Source organism: Polistes dominula, unplaced genomic scaffold (genome assembly GCF_049000335.1).
Source record: "Polistes dominula isolate Pdom_NZ unplaced genomic scaffold, Pdom_raw_medaka contig_18, whole genome shotgun sequence".
Lineage (NCBI taxonomy): Eukaryota > Metazoa > Arthropoda > Insecta > Hymenoptera > Vespidae > Polistes > Polistes dominula.
The window spans coordinates 2,755,001-2,775,315 of record NW_028301164.1 but is presented as its reverse complement, the minus strand read 5'-3'; the positions used below and the strand labels follow the sequence as shown (position 1 = coordinate 2,775,315).

The following is a 20,315-nucleotide window of genomic DNA, read 5'->3' as shown; positions in this document are numbered from 1 at the left end:
AAGATATATATATATATATATAGATATATATATATTGTCTATATATATATAAACAATTAATATGATACATACACACGCGCGATGCATGAAGTATGTCAAACGTCCCGTAGCATGTGGTCTCTCACTCTTTGCACGTATTCGTTTGTTAAAATGCTATTATCTATGTAGTATTTTAAATGTACCATATAATAATACATAGAAACCCATATACACACATACACACACATATACGTATATATGAAATAGTATATTCCTTAAAATGTAACTTGCAATTTGGAAGAGTATTAGAAAAAAACAATATGTAATAAAATATATATATATATATTTATGTATATTTGTATGTGTGTGTATTGGTGCGTAATACAACCTATGTGTGAACACACGTTCCTGCAACTCGTTCCTATCGCGTTTTTTTTTTTTTTACTTATATACGCGTGTAAATTACATACGTGTATAATTTTTTAACCCTGTAATAATATTTTCGCGTCGCGTAACACTTCCTTCGAGAACGTTGACGTTGAATAAACAAAATTTTTACATTTATGCGCTTTTTTTTATGTTGTTTAGAAACAACATAAATTTTTAATTAGGTTGAAAAGTTATTTTAAGGTTTCTTCAAAAAGAAATTAAATTTGTATCTTCCTTCCTTTCTGTATTAAAAAAAAAAGAAAAAGCGAAATATATTAATTACATTAATATATAATAATATATATATATATATATAAATAATATTTAAATCAATATTATTTAATAGATATTTATTATAATATATTATTATATGAATATAATTATATATTTTTATAATTGAATATTATAATCATATAATATTTATTAATTAATATATTTTATAAAATAATATTATATATATATATTTATATAATTAATATTTAATTATATAATATAAATATAATTTATATATAATAAAACAATATTTATTATATATAAATATTATTATATAATTATTATTATTATATATGATTATATTAATATAACTATAAAATTTTTTATTTTATAATTACACATTTTATTTTTTTTTTATATAATTTAATAAAATAATATTTATTATATAAATGTAAATAATTAATTTTACTATTATTTGCAAAATATTTATATGCATTATAATAATTATCTTTTTAAACAAAACAAAATGTCATTCGAACAAATTGTATTTTACATTTTGATCATAGATCCAAATTATAGAATAATATCATTTATATTAAATATAATTTATATATAATTTTATTTTCATTATTTTAATTAAATAATATTTTATTTTTACTTATATTACCAGTTACAATAGAACACACTCTGTGTATAATATACAAACGAAACTCTTGATCGTTACGTTAGCTGATAAACGGAACTTTTTTTTATATATTTTTATTATGCCTTTGTTTTTTTTTTTTTTTTCATAAAGATCGACCATTTCAAAAATTTTATAAAGTTCCCGTTTTCTTGTAGCATTTTAAACCTCGCGTCTCGAGTTGCAATGATGTTGGGTCACGTGAAGTGTACTAGAACTTTCCTTGAGAGATCAAGTAAGCAGCCAGTGAATAAAAAAAAAAAAAATAAAATAAAAAAGAAAAGAAAAGAATAGAAAAAGACAGAACGAAGGTGAGATAAATGATAGAAAAGAAATGAGAGTACGAAGGAAAGGAAGGAAAGTAAAAAACAGGAATGGGGAGGGATGGTTTGAAAAGTTGGAAATACAGTTTGTGTTACGATGTACGGTGATGATAGGGTTTCAAGTAAACCAATAAAGAAATCGACAAGATGATAAGATAAGGGTGGTATTTTTTTTATACTTTTTCTTTTTTTTTTTTTTTGATAAGTTAGGTGTCGACGTCAACGATCTCGATGTGTTTGTTTGTTTTTTTTCTTTTCTGCATTTCCTCTTCCATTTTATCAGCCGTTCGTATCTTTCTCGTTTAAATTCCAAACCCCCGTCTTTGAACCCTTAAAGAAAAACAAAAAAAAAGAAAAAAAAAGAAAAAGTGCAATAAAAAAGTATACGACACCATCCAAACAGAACGTTTTCTTCACACCAGCCTTGAATAAAGAAAAAAAAAAAAAAGAGAGATAAATAGAATAAATAAAAAAATTAAAAAAAAAAGAAAGAAAAAGACAAAGAAAGAGATAAAAGAGAAAACTTTGACAAGGACCACTGAATGAAGTCTGTGTGGTTTTTTTCTTATTCTAAATCGACATTTTATCTTCCCCTTCTTTTTCTTCTTTTTCTTTCTTTTTTTTTTTTTTTTTTATCTTCGTCCAGTCTTTTCCCCCCCAAAAAAACCCCTCAAGCCCAAACCCCGCAGCATTTCACTATCAAAAAATACTCTCTCTCGTAAACAGACGCTGAGAAAATTTCCTTTATGCTTCCCCCCAACCCCCAACCCCAGTTTGTAATAGAGAGAATACATATATATATATATATATGTATATATATATATATATATATATATATATATATATATATATATATATATATATATTATATTAATTATGATGCTGAATTAACGAGAATATTAAAGAAATAATATATAATCTTTTTTATTATCATCTTTTTTTGTTTTGTTTTAATAAAACAATTAATAAATGTATCTATATATTTTTATTTTATTTCATATTATTACAATTGATAATAATATTTTAAATATAAATATTTAATTGATGTTTAAATATTTATATTTTAAATTATAATATAAAAATATATTTATAATAAAATAATAATATATAGATAGTAATTAATATATAATATAATATATAATATTATTTGAATAATATTAATTTAAAACATTAATTTTAGTTGATTAAGTTGCACTTGTGTGATATTACCAAAAATATTTTTCAATCGAATTTTATTTTATTCTTTTTTCCATTATAAATTATTAATAAAAAATTATGCTGTGTAATTTTTTTTTTAAATATCTTGTCATCTAAGAATAATAAAATTCTCGTTGTTTCGTATCATAGAAATAAAAAAATAAAATAGAACATTTAATTAATACAATATTTCGTATCAATTGTCAGGACTTTACGTTGGATTTTTACTTCCGGCAATTCTGGACGGATCCACGACTTGCCTTTACGCAACAAAAAGGCGTCGAGACGTTAAGCGTCGGTTCGGAATTTATCAAAAATATCTGGGTACCGGATACGTTCTTTGTGAACGAAAAACAATCATACTTTCACATCGCTACCACCAGCAACGAGTTCATTCGTATTCATCATTCCGGAAGCATCACACGTAGTATACGGTGAGTACCTTTATTTTAATACCTAAACCCTTCAATAAATATATATAATGATATTTAAAGAATTTAAGAACTTCTATTACGAGATGTAAATTCTACGAGAAATTATAAAACAACAACAACAATAACACAACACGAGAATAATCTTCAATTTTATTTTTTTTCTTAAAAATTCTACAAATTCTTTTCTAAAAGATACGCCCAGAAACATCTTCCTTATTAAATTTTATTTAATATCACGTACCTTGCTATGTCCTCTCTATGGAAGAAAGGGAAGGGGAGGTAAGAATTTCAAACCTACCCTTAACAATTTTTTTCTATTTATTTTTTCCAATATTGAACAATCTTCAAATATCGTTATATACTTCTATAGTTATTATAAACTATAGAATTAATAATAGAAAAATAATATATATATATATTATGATTAAAAAATAATTAATTTATTATTAATTAATATATTAATAATTATTTATTATTAAAAATTAATAAAAATAATATATATTATTATTATTATTATTATTATTATTATTATTATTATTATTATTTTAAATTAATTTTTTAAAAATAATATTATTTTTTTATTATTAATTCTATAGTACATATATATAAAACTAGCATATCGAATATATTAATAAAATTAAAATAAAATTGTAATTATTTAACAAATTTTTCCATCAACATATTACGTTAAAAAAATATCATGTGGGCAGATTACACGTGTTAGAAGTGAAACCTTCGAAAAACTAAGTTTCGAGAGAAAGAGACGACTGCAGTATATCAGGAGTAGAATAATTGTTGGGTTTATTTGTTATAATATTATTCCTATTACTACGGACTTATCGGAAAGACCCTACGGACTTATCGGAAAGACCCTACGGACTTATCGGAAAGACCCTACGGACTTATCGGAAAGACCCTACGGACTTATCGGAAAGACCCTACGGACTTATCGGAAAAAACCTCACTACTTTTCGAAAAAAACCTCACTACTTTTCCGATAAGTCCGTAGGGTCTTTCCGATAAGTCCGTAGGGTCTTTCCGATAAGTTCGTAGGGTTTGTTTAATTAGGCCTCATAGAAAAGTCTCGTAAACAAGCCTCGTAAAAAAGCCTCGTAATCGAGTTTCTTGTATTTACAAACTTTTCTATTTTATTGAAAAATTAGTATAAATTTTCTAATAGGAAAAACTGTATAGCTATATTTCGTCTCATTTCCTCGCAGTCTAAATCCTATGTTTGTCTCTTTTTCTCTCATTATTTAGTATGGCAACCTTTTTATAGCTTCGTTGCATAGCTCCGTTTCCGTTTATTTACTTTTCAGATCACTCCCATTCTAAAGAAGTTTTCACTTCAAAAATAAGATTAAATATACAAAAACAAATAAATAAATAAATAATAAAAAATAGGACCTATCTAAGTGAGAAGATAAAAGATTTTAGAACTATGATTCCTTAGAGAAAGTATTCGTCTAGGATTAATTGAATCGATTCGTTTCGATTGGCTATTAAAGCTTCTAGTCTCCATCGTAGTAGTTAGGTGAACGATCCTAGGTGTGCGTCCTCGAGATACCAGGAGATTCCCTAAACTCCCTTGAGCTTTCCAAATGCACAGGTTCTCCTTCCTATCCAGTCCCCTCTCTTACCCATCCCTTTACCTTTTCCTACACTCTTCTATCGTCCGTTCGAAATGACCTGTCGTACACTTTGGGGACCAATTGTACCAACCAGGACAAATTTGTTTCCCCCTGTCTCGTACTAACCTGCCTATATTCCTCTTCTTCTTCATCCCTGCTACTCCTCGTAGATATCGTTTCACTCTATCTCTATAATTCTCTCTCTCTCTCTCTCTCTCTCTCTCTCTCTCTCTCTCTCTCTCATTCAACCCTCTTTCAGACACCCAAGAGTCCTTCGTTATTAATACCACCACCTATATTCACAGCAACCATGCATACCTAACTTGACTAGTCTTGTTACTTCCTATAATTATTATACTTCATCTGTCTTATAGTATTTTTCTAATGGTAGGTTTTATTATTTTTCTACTGTCGAATTATTGAAGTGTAAATTTAATTAGAATGTGGGTGATTTGAAAACGGATGCGACGAAAAAGCAAAACAATTAAAATTTTTAACATAATTTAAGTGACGATAATTTGACGATCAATTAATTCTTCTATTATTTTTCTAATTATTAAATAAATAATTACAAAATAAAGTAAAAATAATATTATATAATAAATTATCTTACTCCTGATGCTATGCACTCGTCTCAGTTTTTCAAAAAATTTGCTTTTTCGAAGGTTTTACTTTTAACTTGTGTAATTTGTTTTATTTAAATGTTTTCACTTTACCAAGTTACCTCTTTCTTTTTTTTCTATTTAACATGTTCCTATATATATAATTTTACTATTGAATAATTTTATTAAAATATTTTGACCCTTCTGTGCTATCCTTTTTTTATTTAACATGTTGCATATATATATATAAGTAATTTTATAAATTAAAACGATAAGACTTGTCAGTCTAGTCAGACTGTCAGCCTGTTAGACTATCAGACTTTGAAAAAAAAAAAAAAGAAAAAATATATTAAATGAAATTTATTAATAATACGAATACAAATTTGTTACAGTTTAACGATTACGGCATCGTGTCCAATGAACTTACAATACTTCCCGATGGATCGTCAACTATGTCATATCGAGATCGAGAGCTGTAAGTATACAATGGCGAGACAAATATAAAAAACACACGTGCGATTATAATTATCATTAATATTAAAAAAAAAAAAAAAAAAAAATAGAGAAAAAGAAGATAAATGAGATAAAGAAAAGAAAATTAGAATTATAAAAAAAAAAAAAAATACTTTCGAAGAGTTTCATCAACTAGACGAGAACTCTTCTTATTGGTTAAAATCTAATCACGATTATGCTCTTCACACGCAGGACCTCGATAGGACGCGCACACCTCTACAACGATATTTTCGAAAATACAACACTCGACTTCCATGATGATTTTTTATGGGGTTTTCTATTTTTCTTTTTTTTTTTTTGCATTGAAACGCAAACCCTTCAATATCTCAATTCGAACATAAATGGAGATGGGCCACTTTCAAAATAAGCGGCCCATATATCTGTAATATTACTATATTATATAATATTAATTATAATAAATAATACTTTTCTTAATTTTCTTTTACAATATAAAAATATTTCCATTTCCATGGAAGACGATTGTTGTAAATCGAATATTCGAATCTTTATTAAAAAGATTCAATTAATTTCTAACAAGAAACATCCATGAGGTATTCATCTACGACTATGACGAACCTTGAAAAAAATCCAAATGTAAAAAAAAATAATTTAATAGATTAATAAATCTATTCTTTTATTTTAATTGAAATTTATTAAAAATAAAATAATAATCAAATTTGAAGAAACCAATTTTAAAAGACAATATACTTATCAGTACCATAAAAATATAATTTAAAAATATTAAATATATTATTATTAATATTATAATATATATGTATATATTAAATATCTTTTCTTATTATACTTGTAATGTTTTATCTTAAATCTTACAAAGTACATCATCAAAATCGTATACGAAAGTCTCAAAGATGTTTCCTTGTTAGACAAACTCGAAATACATTCTCTGCTTAGAAACTTATGCGTGCATAGTATAATAATAATTCAAATATTTTTAACTTACACATATATATATATATGTCTATATAAAATAAGAAGAAAAAACACATTACACTACATAGACACAATCAACTAATTTAACTTAACACGAAGATATTAACATTATTATTAAAACATTTCCCCATTTTACTCCTACACCATCCATCCATATAATTTAAAATCACACACACTAAAAAACAAATTCACAAATCGTCTCATTTTTCCTATATTATTATTATTATTATTTTATTTTTTCAACGAATAAGTTGAAATATATTTTATTGTATTTTTATATACACATAAACACATAGATTAACATATATACATACATTGAAGAAACCTTTTCCATCATCATTTTTATCTCTCTCATTCTAATTTATCCAACCCATCTTAAACCATTTATCTGTTAATCTACCTACCTATCTTTCTATCTATCTTTCTATCTATCTATCTATCTGTCCGTCACGTGCCACTACACACGCTCACCGACACACGATCGGTCAAATTCAATATGAAGGAAGGAGAGTCACTAACTCTCATCATCTCTTTCTCCTTCACTCGTTACAATTCACTCGCTCTCACTATATTTGTTCATTTTTTCTTATTTTATTTTATTATTTTTATTTTTCTAATATTTTCTTACCTTGTTTTATTACTTTTCATTTCTTCTTTTTATCGTATCCAATACTACTAATAATACTAATTATTATTATTATTATTATAACGTTATATTAACATGTAAATTCAAATTTTTTTTCCAAACAAAATTGGTTATACAAATTAATATTGTAATTGTATTACCAATATATATTAAATTATTATATAATAATTTATTTATTTTATATATAATTATAATATAATAATTTAATATATATTGTGGTAATAAAAATAATTATTATATTAATATTATTATTATATAATAATTATACAAATTATATTTGTATAACCAGTATATACTAAAAATGTATATATATATATATATATATATATATTTTCCAAACAAAATTGGTTATACAAATATAATTGGTATATATATTTTTTCTATCATTTGATTTTCTTTTGTATTTTATTTCTGAATTAAAATATTAAATTTTTAACCACCAAATGAATTTAATATTAAAATAACAAGAAGGAACGCGCGTGTAGGATTGTACAATCAAGTGTGACACGTAAAATAAAAAAATTAAAAAAAAAAAACAAAAAAATATAAAAACGAAATTTATTGCACGTCACAATTGGAACAAGGCTAAGCGTTTGAACGAATGTTAATTATTAATTTTAATAATAATATATTTAAAAATGTTAAATAAAACATTTGAGAATGACGTATGTCGGTTTGGAAATATTAAAGTTATGAATCGTTGGTGTTTGACGTTTTAATTAGAATTATTTTTTTAAATGTTACTACAAATTGTACGAACTAATAAGAAAGGGGTCGGTGGTGTATATTTAAAAATACAAAAAAAAAAAATGAGAAAAAATACAAAAAAAAAAAAAAAGAGAGAGAAATGTAAAAACACAGGGGAGAATATTCTCAACGAACGAATCATTTATAATACACAATTCTATTTCGGAGACACTCGTGTACTCTGAAACGAGTAAGCGAGAATGCGTAAACCAAAAAAGGAATAATTAACGTCACTCTAAAGCAAACGAGCGGTTACTATTCGTAACTTGACTCACGAGATACCTATTCTGCGAATAATTAATTAATCTTCTAATTAGTCGACGAATTATATTCGGGTTCTTACTGAATATATATGTATGTTATTTTACATACGTCGCATATATATGTTCGTTTATAACTAATCATCATACAAATATGAATTACTTTTTATTATCAAGTAGATAATCATTTTTAAATTTAAAATAAAATAGGAATATATAAAAACTTCAAAGGGTTTTAAATTTTCTATTTTGTTTTCCATTTAATTTGATTTTTTTTTTTACGAATAATTATTTATGAACAAAATAAAATAACAAAAATCATAGATCATTTGAAAGTATAGGTAAAGAATAAAAATAGGAAATAAAATAAAAGTGTGTTATAATTGTATGTTAGAAATTTAAATTAAAAAAAAAAATAAAATAATAATCAATTTCTACGATACGAAGAAATGAGAAAATGAATGAGATATGATGAATGAGAACGAAGAATGAGATAAATGAAATTAGTAAAATATTTCGAGAAAACAGTAAATTCGATAGATAAAGAATTTGTTTCTATTTTTTGTTTTGTTTTAATGAGCCAAAGATAAAAGTTTATAAGAACGCAAGGTGACGAAGTAGAAACGGAAGAACAAATGGAAGATAAGATAATATACAGATTAAATGAATAAGAAAGAAATAGTAGTAGAATAAAGGTATTTCTATCTAAAAAAAAAAAAAAGGAAATTCACAAATGTCGTAGACACGAGAAAGTTAACTCGGTCAAGTTCGTCGATTAGTTTAGTCGAAAAAGTAAGAAGAGATAAAACCTTAGTAGTACCTTTAGTCGTGTTTCTCTCTTTAATTACTTCTAATATGTTGAAAAAGGTTAGAACGTAATCCTCGTCGTTTCTTATAGTCAGACATCGACCTTAATCGTTCCTTTACTATAAAAGTCATTAAGTTTTTCTTTTCGAAAAAATGCACTCTTCATGAAAAGAACAATAAAAAGAAATAAAAAAAAAAACTAAAAAATTACGAACTTAAAACGTGCAATTTGTAGTAACTTACGATAATAATATTTATCTGGAAATATTCACGCATTTTTATAAATTAATATGTTCTTTTATATAACAAAAATAAATAATTTATACTACCGTATATTAAAAAATATATAAATAAATTAATTAAATATTAAATGTAATTTATTAATTAAAATTAACAAACACACAATATTTTAAATTAACAATTTATATTGAATGTAATATTTTAAACTAAATTTCTAATTAAAATTGTGAACTAAATTTTAGTTTTTTTTTTTTTTAACTAATATTAAACTAAAACTGGAAACATTTACATATTTTTATAAATTAATATATTCTTTTGTATAACATATATATTATATAAAAATAAATAAAACTTATATAATATATAACAACTTAATTATTATTAATATATAAATAATAATTATATAATATATAATAATTATAATATATAAATACTTATATTATTATTACTATACGTACTTATATAAATGTAATTTATTAATTACATTTAACAAATAACATTTTACATTAACAATTTTTACATTTACTTCAATATTTTAAACTAAGTATTAAATATTAAACTAAGTAATTAATATTTAACTAAATATTAACTATTAAACTAAATAACTAAACTAACTAACAGAAAAATCAAGTAACGCAAATGATTGAATTTTTTAAAATAAAATAAAAAGATAAATAAATTGAACATTCGTTCTAACAACAAATTAGCTGAAATTCCTTCAAGGATGAAAAACAAACTATGATCGTACAATATTTAAAAAAGTTTGGAATAAAAATAAATCAATTTAAGATTAAAAAACAAATTCCAAAAACACACGTGCGTGTGTGTTCATTTTCTAATACATATATCTAAACATAATATCGTTATAATAATAATAATAATTATTATTATTATCATTATTTTTTTATTATTATTATTATTATTTTTCATTTATAAATAATGAAATTTCAAGCACCGAGCGTATGTAATTTGCGAACGCATCTACGAGCATCCTCCGAAAAGGGTCTCCTCCACTTGACCAAGCTATATATATATATATATATCACTGAATTTGTCACATCGGTTTTTATTTTAGCAAACGTGTGATTTCTCTCCTATCATTAACTATCTCTCTTTCTCTCTAAAATAAAAGAAAATAAAATAAAAAAGAAAACCATCGACAAATACACAATTAATTCAAATCGACAATTCACTTAATCAATTGAAATAAATTAAAATAGAAAATATTAAATTAAAAATGAGAAATCATGCGTAAAATGCTAGAACAATAAAAAAAACCACGACGCACGCGCACAATTACAAGTGTCTTGTACATAAATACATACATATATATATATATATATATAACATATATATGTATACATACAAACATACAAACAAAAACATACACTCGTCATACACAACACAAAACACACTCATATATATATATATATATATATACATATATATTATATTAAAATATCATATATAAATATATGTATATATATATATATGCGTATATATGTGTATGTATTAAAATATATTTTTAAAAAAATAATAATATGAAAAATAAAATCCGGTGATTATAAACACCAGATCCGATCCGATCATGCAATCGAGAATTTAGAGAAAGCGTGTGCTGTATTTTTGAACACCATCACTTGCCACTATATATATATTTATATATAATATATATATATCTATATATATATATATATATATATGATATATATATTAATCACTTATATACCATCACTTACCAAACCCCCCATAAAGGCCTCCGACATATAGCACTGAGCCTCGTGTCCGGGGACGTTGCACGGCCGACGACGGCCAGCCCCGAAGGAGGCTGATTCCAGAAATCGACTATGGTTGGTCGAATATTTATTAAAAAGGTTTTCAATGAATTTACCAAAAAAAAAAAAAAAGAAAAAACATATAAAAAAAAAGAGTTAAAAAAAGTAACAAACGCATTGTGCATTTATTTTTCTAGCCGTAAAAGCGCAGCATGATATAAACAATTTCTTCTTTTTTTTTTTTTGTAAACGAACGAACGATCGATCGAATTTTTATTTTGCGATAACTAATGAAATAATTTAATAAATAAAATTTTGTTTATATTATATTTAAAACAACGTTAGAACACGAACGAAATAAACGTGCTTGTCTATAATATAATAAAATTTATCGTAATTAGTTTTATTTATAAAAATTCGCTATGAGAGACTCAACTCTGATTACTACTTTTGTTTATACGATACGTATATATATATATATTTTTTTTTTATTTGTTTGTTGTATATGTATATATGTGTATCTTCGTTCGTTCCTTTTTACCACCGTTTGTTTACGGTTTTTATTATTATTATTATTATTATTATTATTATTATTATTATTATTATTATTATACTTCTTAAATAATATTTCTTCTTTATGACCTTTTGTATTTGATATAATATACATTGTTTTGTTTTTTTATTTTAACCTTTTTATTCCTTTTTTCTTAATTTTTTTTTTTTCTTATTTGCATGACTCGATAGAAATCGTAAGTTTATATTATTATTATAATTATTATTATTATTATTATTATTATTATTATTATTATTATTATTATTATTGTTATTAGATTGGTCAATAAGTAGATGAGATTTTTTATTCTTAATTAACAGAATAAAAATTACACTGGATATTTTATTGACAAATCTAATACATCTTTATATATATATATATAATGTAATAGTTTCTTTTTACATATATAAATTTTAAATTATATTTTCATTTATATCAATCTTATTTGTCTATTCTCGTAGTAGAAACGAATTTAGTTGGCATGAAGTATCTTTTAAATCCCTATTTAAATCAAAGGGTTAACATTATTTTATCAACGTTTCAAACTACGCATGCGTAGGATTCATTAAACATAAAAAAAAAAAATTTTAAGTCTTGACATTATTAATATATCGTCTATTCTTTTGATTATATTTTTTTTTCTTCATGTTCTCTTTTTGTTTAAATTTTCTTTTTTTTTTTTTTCTTTTTTTCTTTATTAATTCTACAAAATACGAGAGCTAAAAAACAGTGGTGAAAGATAATTGAGTCGTGTAATTTGATAAAACGGGATGAATTTATTAATAATTATTGATAATTATTTTCATTCGGTTTCGCGAAATTTAACTAATTGTTGTTGACGTAGCATTAAATAATATTCTCGAGTTTGTTTATTGAAAAGGTCGAACAAACAAACAAAATAAAAAAAAAAGAAGGGAAAGTTGAATATACTTTTTTTTTTCTCCTCGCGTAATTTGGTAAGCACAATAATGCACGAAGCACGATGCACACGAATGGCACGTTTTGCACGAAAGCTAAAAAGGGAAAAAAGGGCACCACCCCCTCCCCCCTGAATGGCGTTTCTCGTAGTTTTAAGTATTTTTTTCTTTTTTTCTTGAGTTATGCTTATTTTATCCGCACTGTCTACAACAACTGCATGACGTTGACACATTTTTAAAAATTACTATTGTATTTTATTAGAGCTAATGAGAGAGAGCTTTTCTTCCTCCGCTTCTCCATATATCTCTACTTTAAATATATATACACATTAGTATATATGTAATGTATATATAACGAGTCACAAAAGTATGTTTATTACTACTATACATGTGAAAAAATTGTTATTTGTTTGTAATGCAATATTTTTTAATTCTTGTATATTGAAAATATATATTTTAGGATCATTAAGGTTTCAAATTGATATTTAATTTAATTGCATAAAAATATTCGTATCTGTGTAAGATATATTTAACACAAAATATATATTTTAACATTTATTATTATTTTTTATTATATTTGTGTCAATTATAAATAATATTTTATTATATATGATATATAATAAAATATATTTTATATTATATATATATATATATAAATTTCAAACATAATTTTTAATATTATTTTATTATATTTAAATATATAACATATAATAAAATATAACTTATAAATTTAAAATAAATTTCAAACATAATTTTCAATATTATTTTATTATACATAATTATAAAGAATAATTTATTGTAAGAAATTTATTTTAACATAAATAATAAGAAAATAACTCTTACAATTATATACCCCTAATCGTTTTGAAATTAAATTTAAACAAAAAAGTGTTCAATCAAAAATAATAAAATTAAAAATGATCCTAAAATAATAAATTTCCTTGTAAAAAAAATTAAAAAGTTTACATTGTAAAATAATAGATCAATTATTTAAAATGTGCAATAAATATTCCAATGATTTGCTATATGTACATACATAAATGTTAATATGTGTATATATATATATTGTCTACTTATCTTCTTAAAAGCAAACTTGACGCCACTACCACAAAAAAAAATCCTCAATTTTCCGCTAATATCGCTGCAACAAAAGCCATTCCCTTCTTGCAAAATATTCAATTCGCAAATCGCTGTGCCGTAAAATAATCCGTAATAATTTCTCACTCCTTCTAAAAAACACCCTAAACCATTTTATTCTACAACCTTTCGGTAATGTGATCGCTTAAAATACGTTTATTCAAATCGATCAATAATTTCTCTTATTTAAACGTGTTTAAAAGAAACTAATTTTTTATTATTATTATTATTGTTATTATTATTATTATTAATTCTAATCCTGCATCCGTAAAACGATGTGTAACGATCGTTCATCGAAGATAATATAACAATATTATTTAAACAATAAAATTTAATAACACTTCATATAAAAAATCACATGAGATTTTTAGATTTTAATTAATTATAAAGCGAACGATAGATTTCATTTTTTAAATAAAATATAAATTTATAAGTTATCTTACAAATTTACAAATTACAAGAACAAGGTATGATTATTTGATCATACGTTATAGTAAGTTTGGTGTTTAGTTAATTAATTATAAAACGAACGATATATTTTATTTTTTAAATAAAAAAAATGAATTTATAAATTTTTTTACAAATTAACAAATTAGAAAAGAAGATTTTATAAATGTTTTAACAAAGTAACAAATTACAGTAAGAGATATGGTTATTTGATCATACGTTATAGTAAGCTTGGTGTTAAAATAATTTCATTATCACGTTCTTTCGATTCCATTCCAATGGTTTAAACGAGATTAGGGTTTAAGTGTAAAAAAGGATTGAGATTAAGCAATGACAAAAGTAGCATTCGATAGTTTGGAATTTTCAAGAACGAGAACCAAAGCTAATCTCTTGAAATGTGTATATGTATGTGTATTCTCTTCCATTCATGGATCGCTTAATACGACTATGCTAACAGTGCAATGTGGCTGCATAGGCGATGGAATGCCACTTTAGTGTCTGGAATGCGATGTAACGATCGTAATCACCTAAGATTCAGTTATAGAGGAATGTTTCTCCGTTCGCGGTATGTCTATATGTATGCATGTATTATCTATACGTACATGGATATAACTGTTAAAGGTTACACAATGGAATTAGTCATATATAAATAGATAACAAGTGTTACTATAATTCGGGCAAACTTCTCAAATGTTAAACTCGTAAAACGGTCACGCGATCTTTTACAACCCTCCCCCTCATACCCTATAGGGTCAGGTTCTATAGAAAGGACGAATGAATTAACGAATAAACGAACGAACGAACGAACGTGATAATTAATTTATTATACTTGTCTACTTTGTTATCAAGAAATGAACAAAAATTTTATATTAAACGTTATGAAAAGAAATAGAAAATATTTTGTGATAATCAATTTTGAATTTTGTTTTGTTTTGTTTTGTTTTTGAAGTGAAAACTTCTTTAAAATGGGAGTGATTTGAAAATGGATGAGACGAAAATGCGACAGGTAGCGACAAATTTCCGTTTCAGGTGCTCGCAAGCAACATTTTCAAAGTGTGTCTGGAGGATTGCATTCTTACAGGCGCACATTTTTATAATTATTTAATAAATAATTTACAAATAACGTCTCATTCCATCAAAAAACTTGTTTTTTTGATGGTTTCATTTCTAACTTGTGTGATTTATACATATGTTTTTTTTTCTATAATACAATAATTCAAATATATATATTTAAATAAATTTATGAGTATTATCTTCGATGAAATTTCGTATACCGTCTTGCTCGATAGTCGTCAAGGAATTGATTTAAAACAAAACAACACTTTAACGCGATTTAATAATAATTAACGATGATAACAAATGATCCTATCAATTAACATCTATCTAACAATCGTTAATTAAAAAATCTTCGCGTTAGAGTGTTAACCCGAATCAACGGGATTGCTTTCGAATATATCACAAAGCCCTATTTTAAACCTTAATAAAATTTCCATACATTTTTTGTTGATTGAATAATTCCCAAAGCCTTTATAAATAAATGACAAACAATCTCCTATGATTTGTGTTGTCGCCTTTTCTTTCCGTTTTAATTTGTTTCGAATAACGAAACTTACTCTGTCGACGTTAAAAAAAATTTTTAAAACTACCCCTCTCTTTCTTTGTATGTGTTTTTGTAACTATTGTACGTTAGAGCGAAGATATTTGTGTTTCTTGTTCTCCCGGCAGTTGGATACACAGATCGCGATATTCGATACAAATGGAACGCCGGCCTAGAGTCGGTCGGCATCGCGAGGGAGGTGGAACTACCGCAGTTTCGCGTGCTCGGTCACAGGCAAGGACAGAAAATCGTACCACTATCTACAGGTAGATATCCTCCTCTCTTCTGAAATTAACTCGTCCTAACCAACAAAAAAAAAAAAAGAAAAAATACAAGAAAAAAAAAACAATATTCAAGACTCTCGTTGCAAGTTATTCTCAATACAATTGATATTAACATAATTACAAAAAAAAAAAAATAATAATAATTACAAAAAATTACCTCAAAAGTATTCACACGCGCTGTTTACAACACCACCGTTGAACCTTTATTGTTGTTGTTGTTGTTGTTGTTGTTGTTGTTATTCTTGTCCAAATATTATTATTATTATTATTATTATTATTATTATTATTGTTATTATTGGTTATTATTATTATTATTATTATTGGTTATTATTATTAGTTATTATTATATTTAGTTTTATTATTGCCATCGTTCTATTCGCCTGTTATCTTTAAAAAAAAAAAAATATGGAAGAGAAAAAAAGTTCCGAAAAATAACACAAAATTTTCTTTTATCCTGCGCTAATTTCGTTCGAAAATAAAAAAAAAAAATAAAAAAATGATATAAAATAAGAAATTCGGCACTTAAAATATGCACCCTTCACCAAACCAAGTCTTATCCGAATGTTTTCATTGCCATGCGACGAATGAAGTTTACGGACACGAGGACGTCTATTGAGTCGAATTAGTCCGTAATCCAAAAGTTAAATTGGCCTAATCAAAATCGACTAATATTCGGACATCTCCGTGACTACAAATCGTATCGAAGAGATAACAAAAAACAACAAGAAAAAAAAAAGAAAACGAGAGAGAGAGAGAGAGAGAGAGAGAGAGTACATGTGAACGCAAAATATGATAGAACAAATTTAAAATAAACAAATATAAATAAAAATAAAAAAACTTAAGTTCGAATCATGATAGCATTCCCATAAAAAAATAATCTCAAAGATACGAATAGTCATCGGAGAATAATCCCCCATCCCATAATACCTCAACGTAAGGACTCGATCGAGACATACAGGATAGGAAAGGGAATGCACCTGAATTTGTATGTGTACGTGTATGTGTATGCGTGTATTTTTTTTTTTTTTCTTAAAATTAAGAAAAAACTGTAGAAGATAATAAATGAAAATTTAGAAATGAGAAAGTCAGATAGAAAATAATTAGAATAATTAAATAATGTATTATAGAACGTATACATAATTAGATAATTAGAGAATGCAAGTGGTGTAATAGATTTACGAGCATGGTGTATGTATGAATGAATGAGTGTCAGCTAACAAACGAATGAATGAACGTGTGCATATGGGTAATGAACATGCTTGTGTGTGTGTGTGTGTGTTTATGACCAAGTAAAAAGAAAAAAGAAAAAAGAAATGACCAAAAAAAAGCATTCAAACAAACAAACAAACAAACAAAAAGAAATAGGAAATAGGAAAAAAAATATACATATATAAAAGAAAACGAAAAAATACAGAAAACTCGAGGTTTGCGGGGGTGCGAGGTAAGTGGAGGCCCTTGTCGGAGGTTGGCGCGTGAATTGCGTGAGGGCTTCCGCAGGTACGTACCAACCGCGGGGGGTCTCTCTATTTTTTCAGTCGGATACACGATGAGGGACATCCGATACAAGTGGAACGAGGGTGCTAACAGCGTCGGTGTCAGCAACGAAGTCTCCCTTCCACAGTTCAAGGTCCTCGGGCACAGGCAGCGAGCTATGGAGATTAGTCTTACCACCGGTAACGTATGAATAAAACCCAAGCCCCCGCCCACGAACCCCCACCCCCGCCACCCAAAGACCCCTAAACAACCTAAACACCACCATATCAATCAATCAATCAATCAATCAATCAATTATTATTTATTAATTAATATTAAATTTCAATAATTTTTCTAATTCGAAGGTAGACTCGTTGCTAAACTAACCTAATCAATTAATTAACTTTCAGAAATACGAATAATATGGATAAGTGAAATCCTCTTTCCAATTATTCACCACCACCATAACCACCACCACTACCATTACCTTAGAATTATTCCAAAACTGACACCATTGCTGCCGTAAAAAAAAATAAAAGAATATTATTTTTATACAGCATTTATCTAGCTGATACGAGAGAATAGAAAAATCCAATGATCAAATATTAATATTAATATATTCATTTTTATTATAATATAAATGATATTATTTAATTATATTATATCATTTTATAGAAAATAATAAAATATTATTTAAATTAATATATATTATTTTAAATAATATTTTATTTAATTATATAAAAATTAATATTTATATACTTATATATTTTTCTAATTTATATTGTAAAAGCGTCATCATATTATTTTTTTGATCATCGTTTTTAAACAGTATGAATAAAGGGTGGAGTGAACGCTATCGGAATGTCAACAAGAACTACGATCACATAAAAAAAACGTCGATTAGTGTTCCAAATTTGTGTAGTTGTTTGTACATGTATAATATCATATTTTTCTATACACCTATACATATATATATATATATACATATATAGAAATCTATATATCTATATATATATATACAGATATGAATTTTTATTATATTGTATTGTGAATATTTTGTAATTAATTCTATCTCTTTTTCTTCTTCTTCTTCTTCTTAATTTTTTTTTTTTTTTCAATTTTTTATATATATATATATGTAATTTTTTTTGTAATTATTATTATTACACCATCACCAACAATCTCAACGATATTTAAACAGCCGTCATCGTCATCGTCGTTGTCGTCGTCGTCGTCATCGTCGTCATCGTCGTCGTCATCGTCGTCGTCATCGTCGTCGTTCGATCAATCGATTTCTCTCTCTTCCTCGCGCGACCTCGTCTTCTTCGTTCCTCGTCCTCGTCCTCGTCGTCGTCATTGTCGTCATCGTCGTCGTCATCCTGGTCGTTTTCGAATAATAAAACGCGTTTCTTAAAAAAAAAAAAAAAAAAAAAAAAAAAAGAAACCAAAAATACATTTCATTCCAAATCCTAACGAAATTAATCAATCTCTTACTCAATACTATCTTTAATTAATTTTTTGTTTTTGTTTAATATTATTGTCATTGTTTTAATCTTACTTCTTTTTTTTGCTTATATTTTTTTGTCTCCTTTTTTTTATTTATTTATTTATTTTTTTTTTTTCTAATACGAACAATACAGCATCGAAAAGAAAAACTCTGGAAAAAGTGGGGGATGAAAATTGTTGTTCTTGCTGTTGGTTGCTATTTGTTGTTATTATTATTATTATTATTATTATTATTGTTGCTGTTGCTATTGTTGTTAACCCCATCTACCACCCCCTTTATCCACCTAACAACCACCAACCATCATCCTAAAAAAAAACCACCCTCAAATCAGTCCAACGAACGCTTTCTCGTTTTTCTGTAATATTTTTCTTATTGTGTATTTTTTTTTTTTTTTTATTATTATTATTATTATTATCCTCATTTTTCTCTCCCTTTTTCTTCTTCTTCTACTTTCTTCTACTTCTATAACTTTTTCTTCTTCTTCTTTTTCTTCTTCTTCTTCTTCTTCCTTCTTCTTCTTTTCCTTCTTCTTCTTCTTCTTCTTCTTCTTAAGGCCCGTTTTTTCACGTCGATGCGCGACTTCGTGATGTGCGTTAATCCCGCGTACGCTCGCGTTTCGAACATTAAATTTATATCAAACCCTCTTCTTCTTCTTCTTCTTCTTCTTCTTCTTCTTTCTTTTTTCTTTTCTCGTTTTTTTTTTATTCTATTTTTCTTTTCCCCATAGTTTTTTGTCTTCTTCTTCTTCTTCTTCTTCTTCTTCTTCTTCTTCTTCTTCTTCTTCTTCTTCTTCTTCTTCTTCTTCTTCTTCTTCTTCTTCTTCCTCTTCTTCTTCTTCTTCCTCTTCTTCTTCTTCTTCATGTACTTCTACTTCTATACTTCAACTTTCTAGTTTTACTGCTTTGCTAAAATGAAAAGGAAAAAAGAAAAAAACAATTCCAATGAACCAAGCTGTAGAACTAAAAAAAAAA

The 20,315-nt window shown here is 25.6% G+C and overlaps 1 protein-coding gene across 6 annotated transcripts in view; it reads left to right on the top strand.

Moving 5' to 3' along the window:
* Positions 1-20,315, top strand: part of Rdl (Resistant to dieldrin) — a 114,882-nt gene that overhangs the window by 78,549 nt on the left and 16,018 nt on the right. For 5 of the 6 annotated variants that reach the window (XM_015328429.2, XM_089178949.1, XM_015328428.2 and 2 more), the window contains 3 exons: positions 3,031-3,257; positions 5,883-5,965; positions 17,900-18,037. In XM_015328429.2, coding sequence (XP_015183915.1) covers positions 3,031-3,257; positions 5,883-5,965; positions 17,900-18,037 — 448 coding nt within the window. Of the gene's footprint in view, positions 1-3,030; positions 3,258-5,882; positions 5,966-16,208; positions 16,347-17,899; positions 18,038-20,315 lie in introns of all 6 variants that reach the window. The other variant, XM_089178950.1, reaches the window with a different exon arrangement.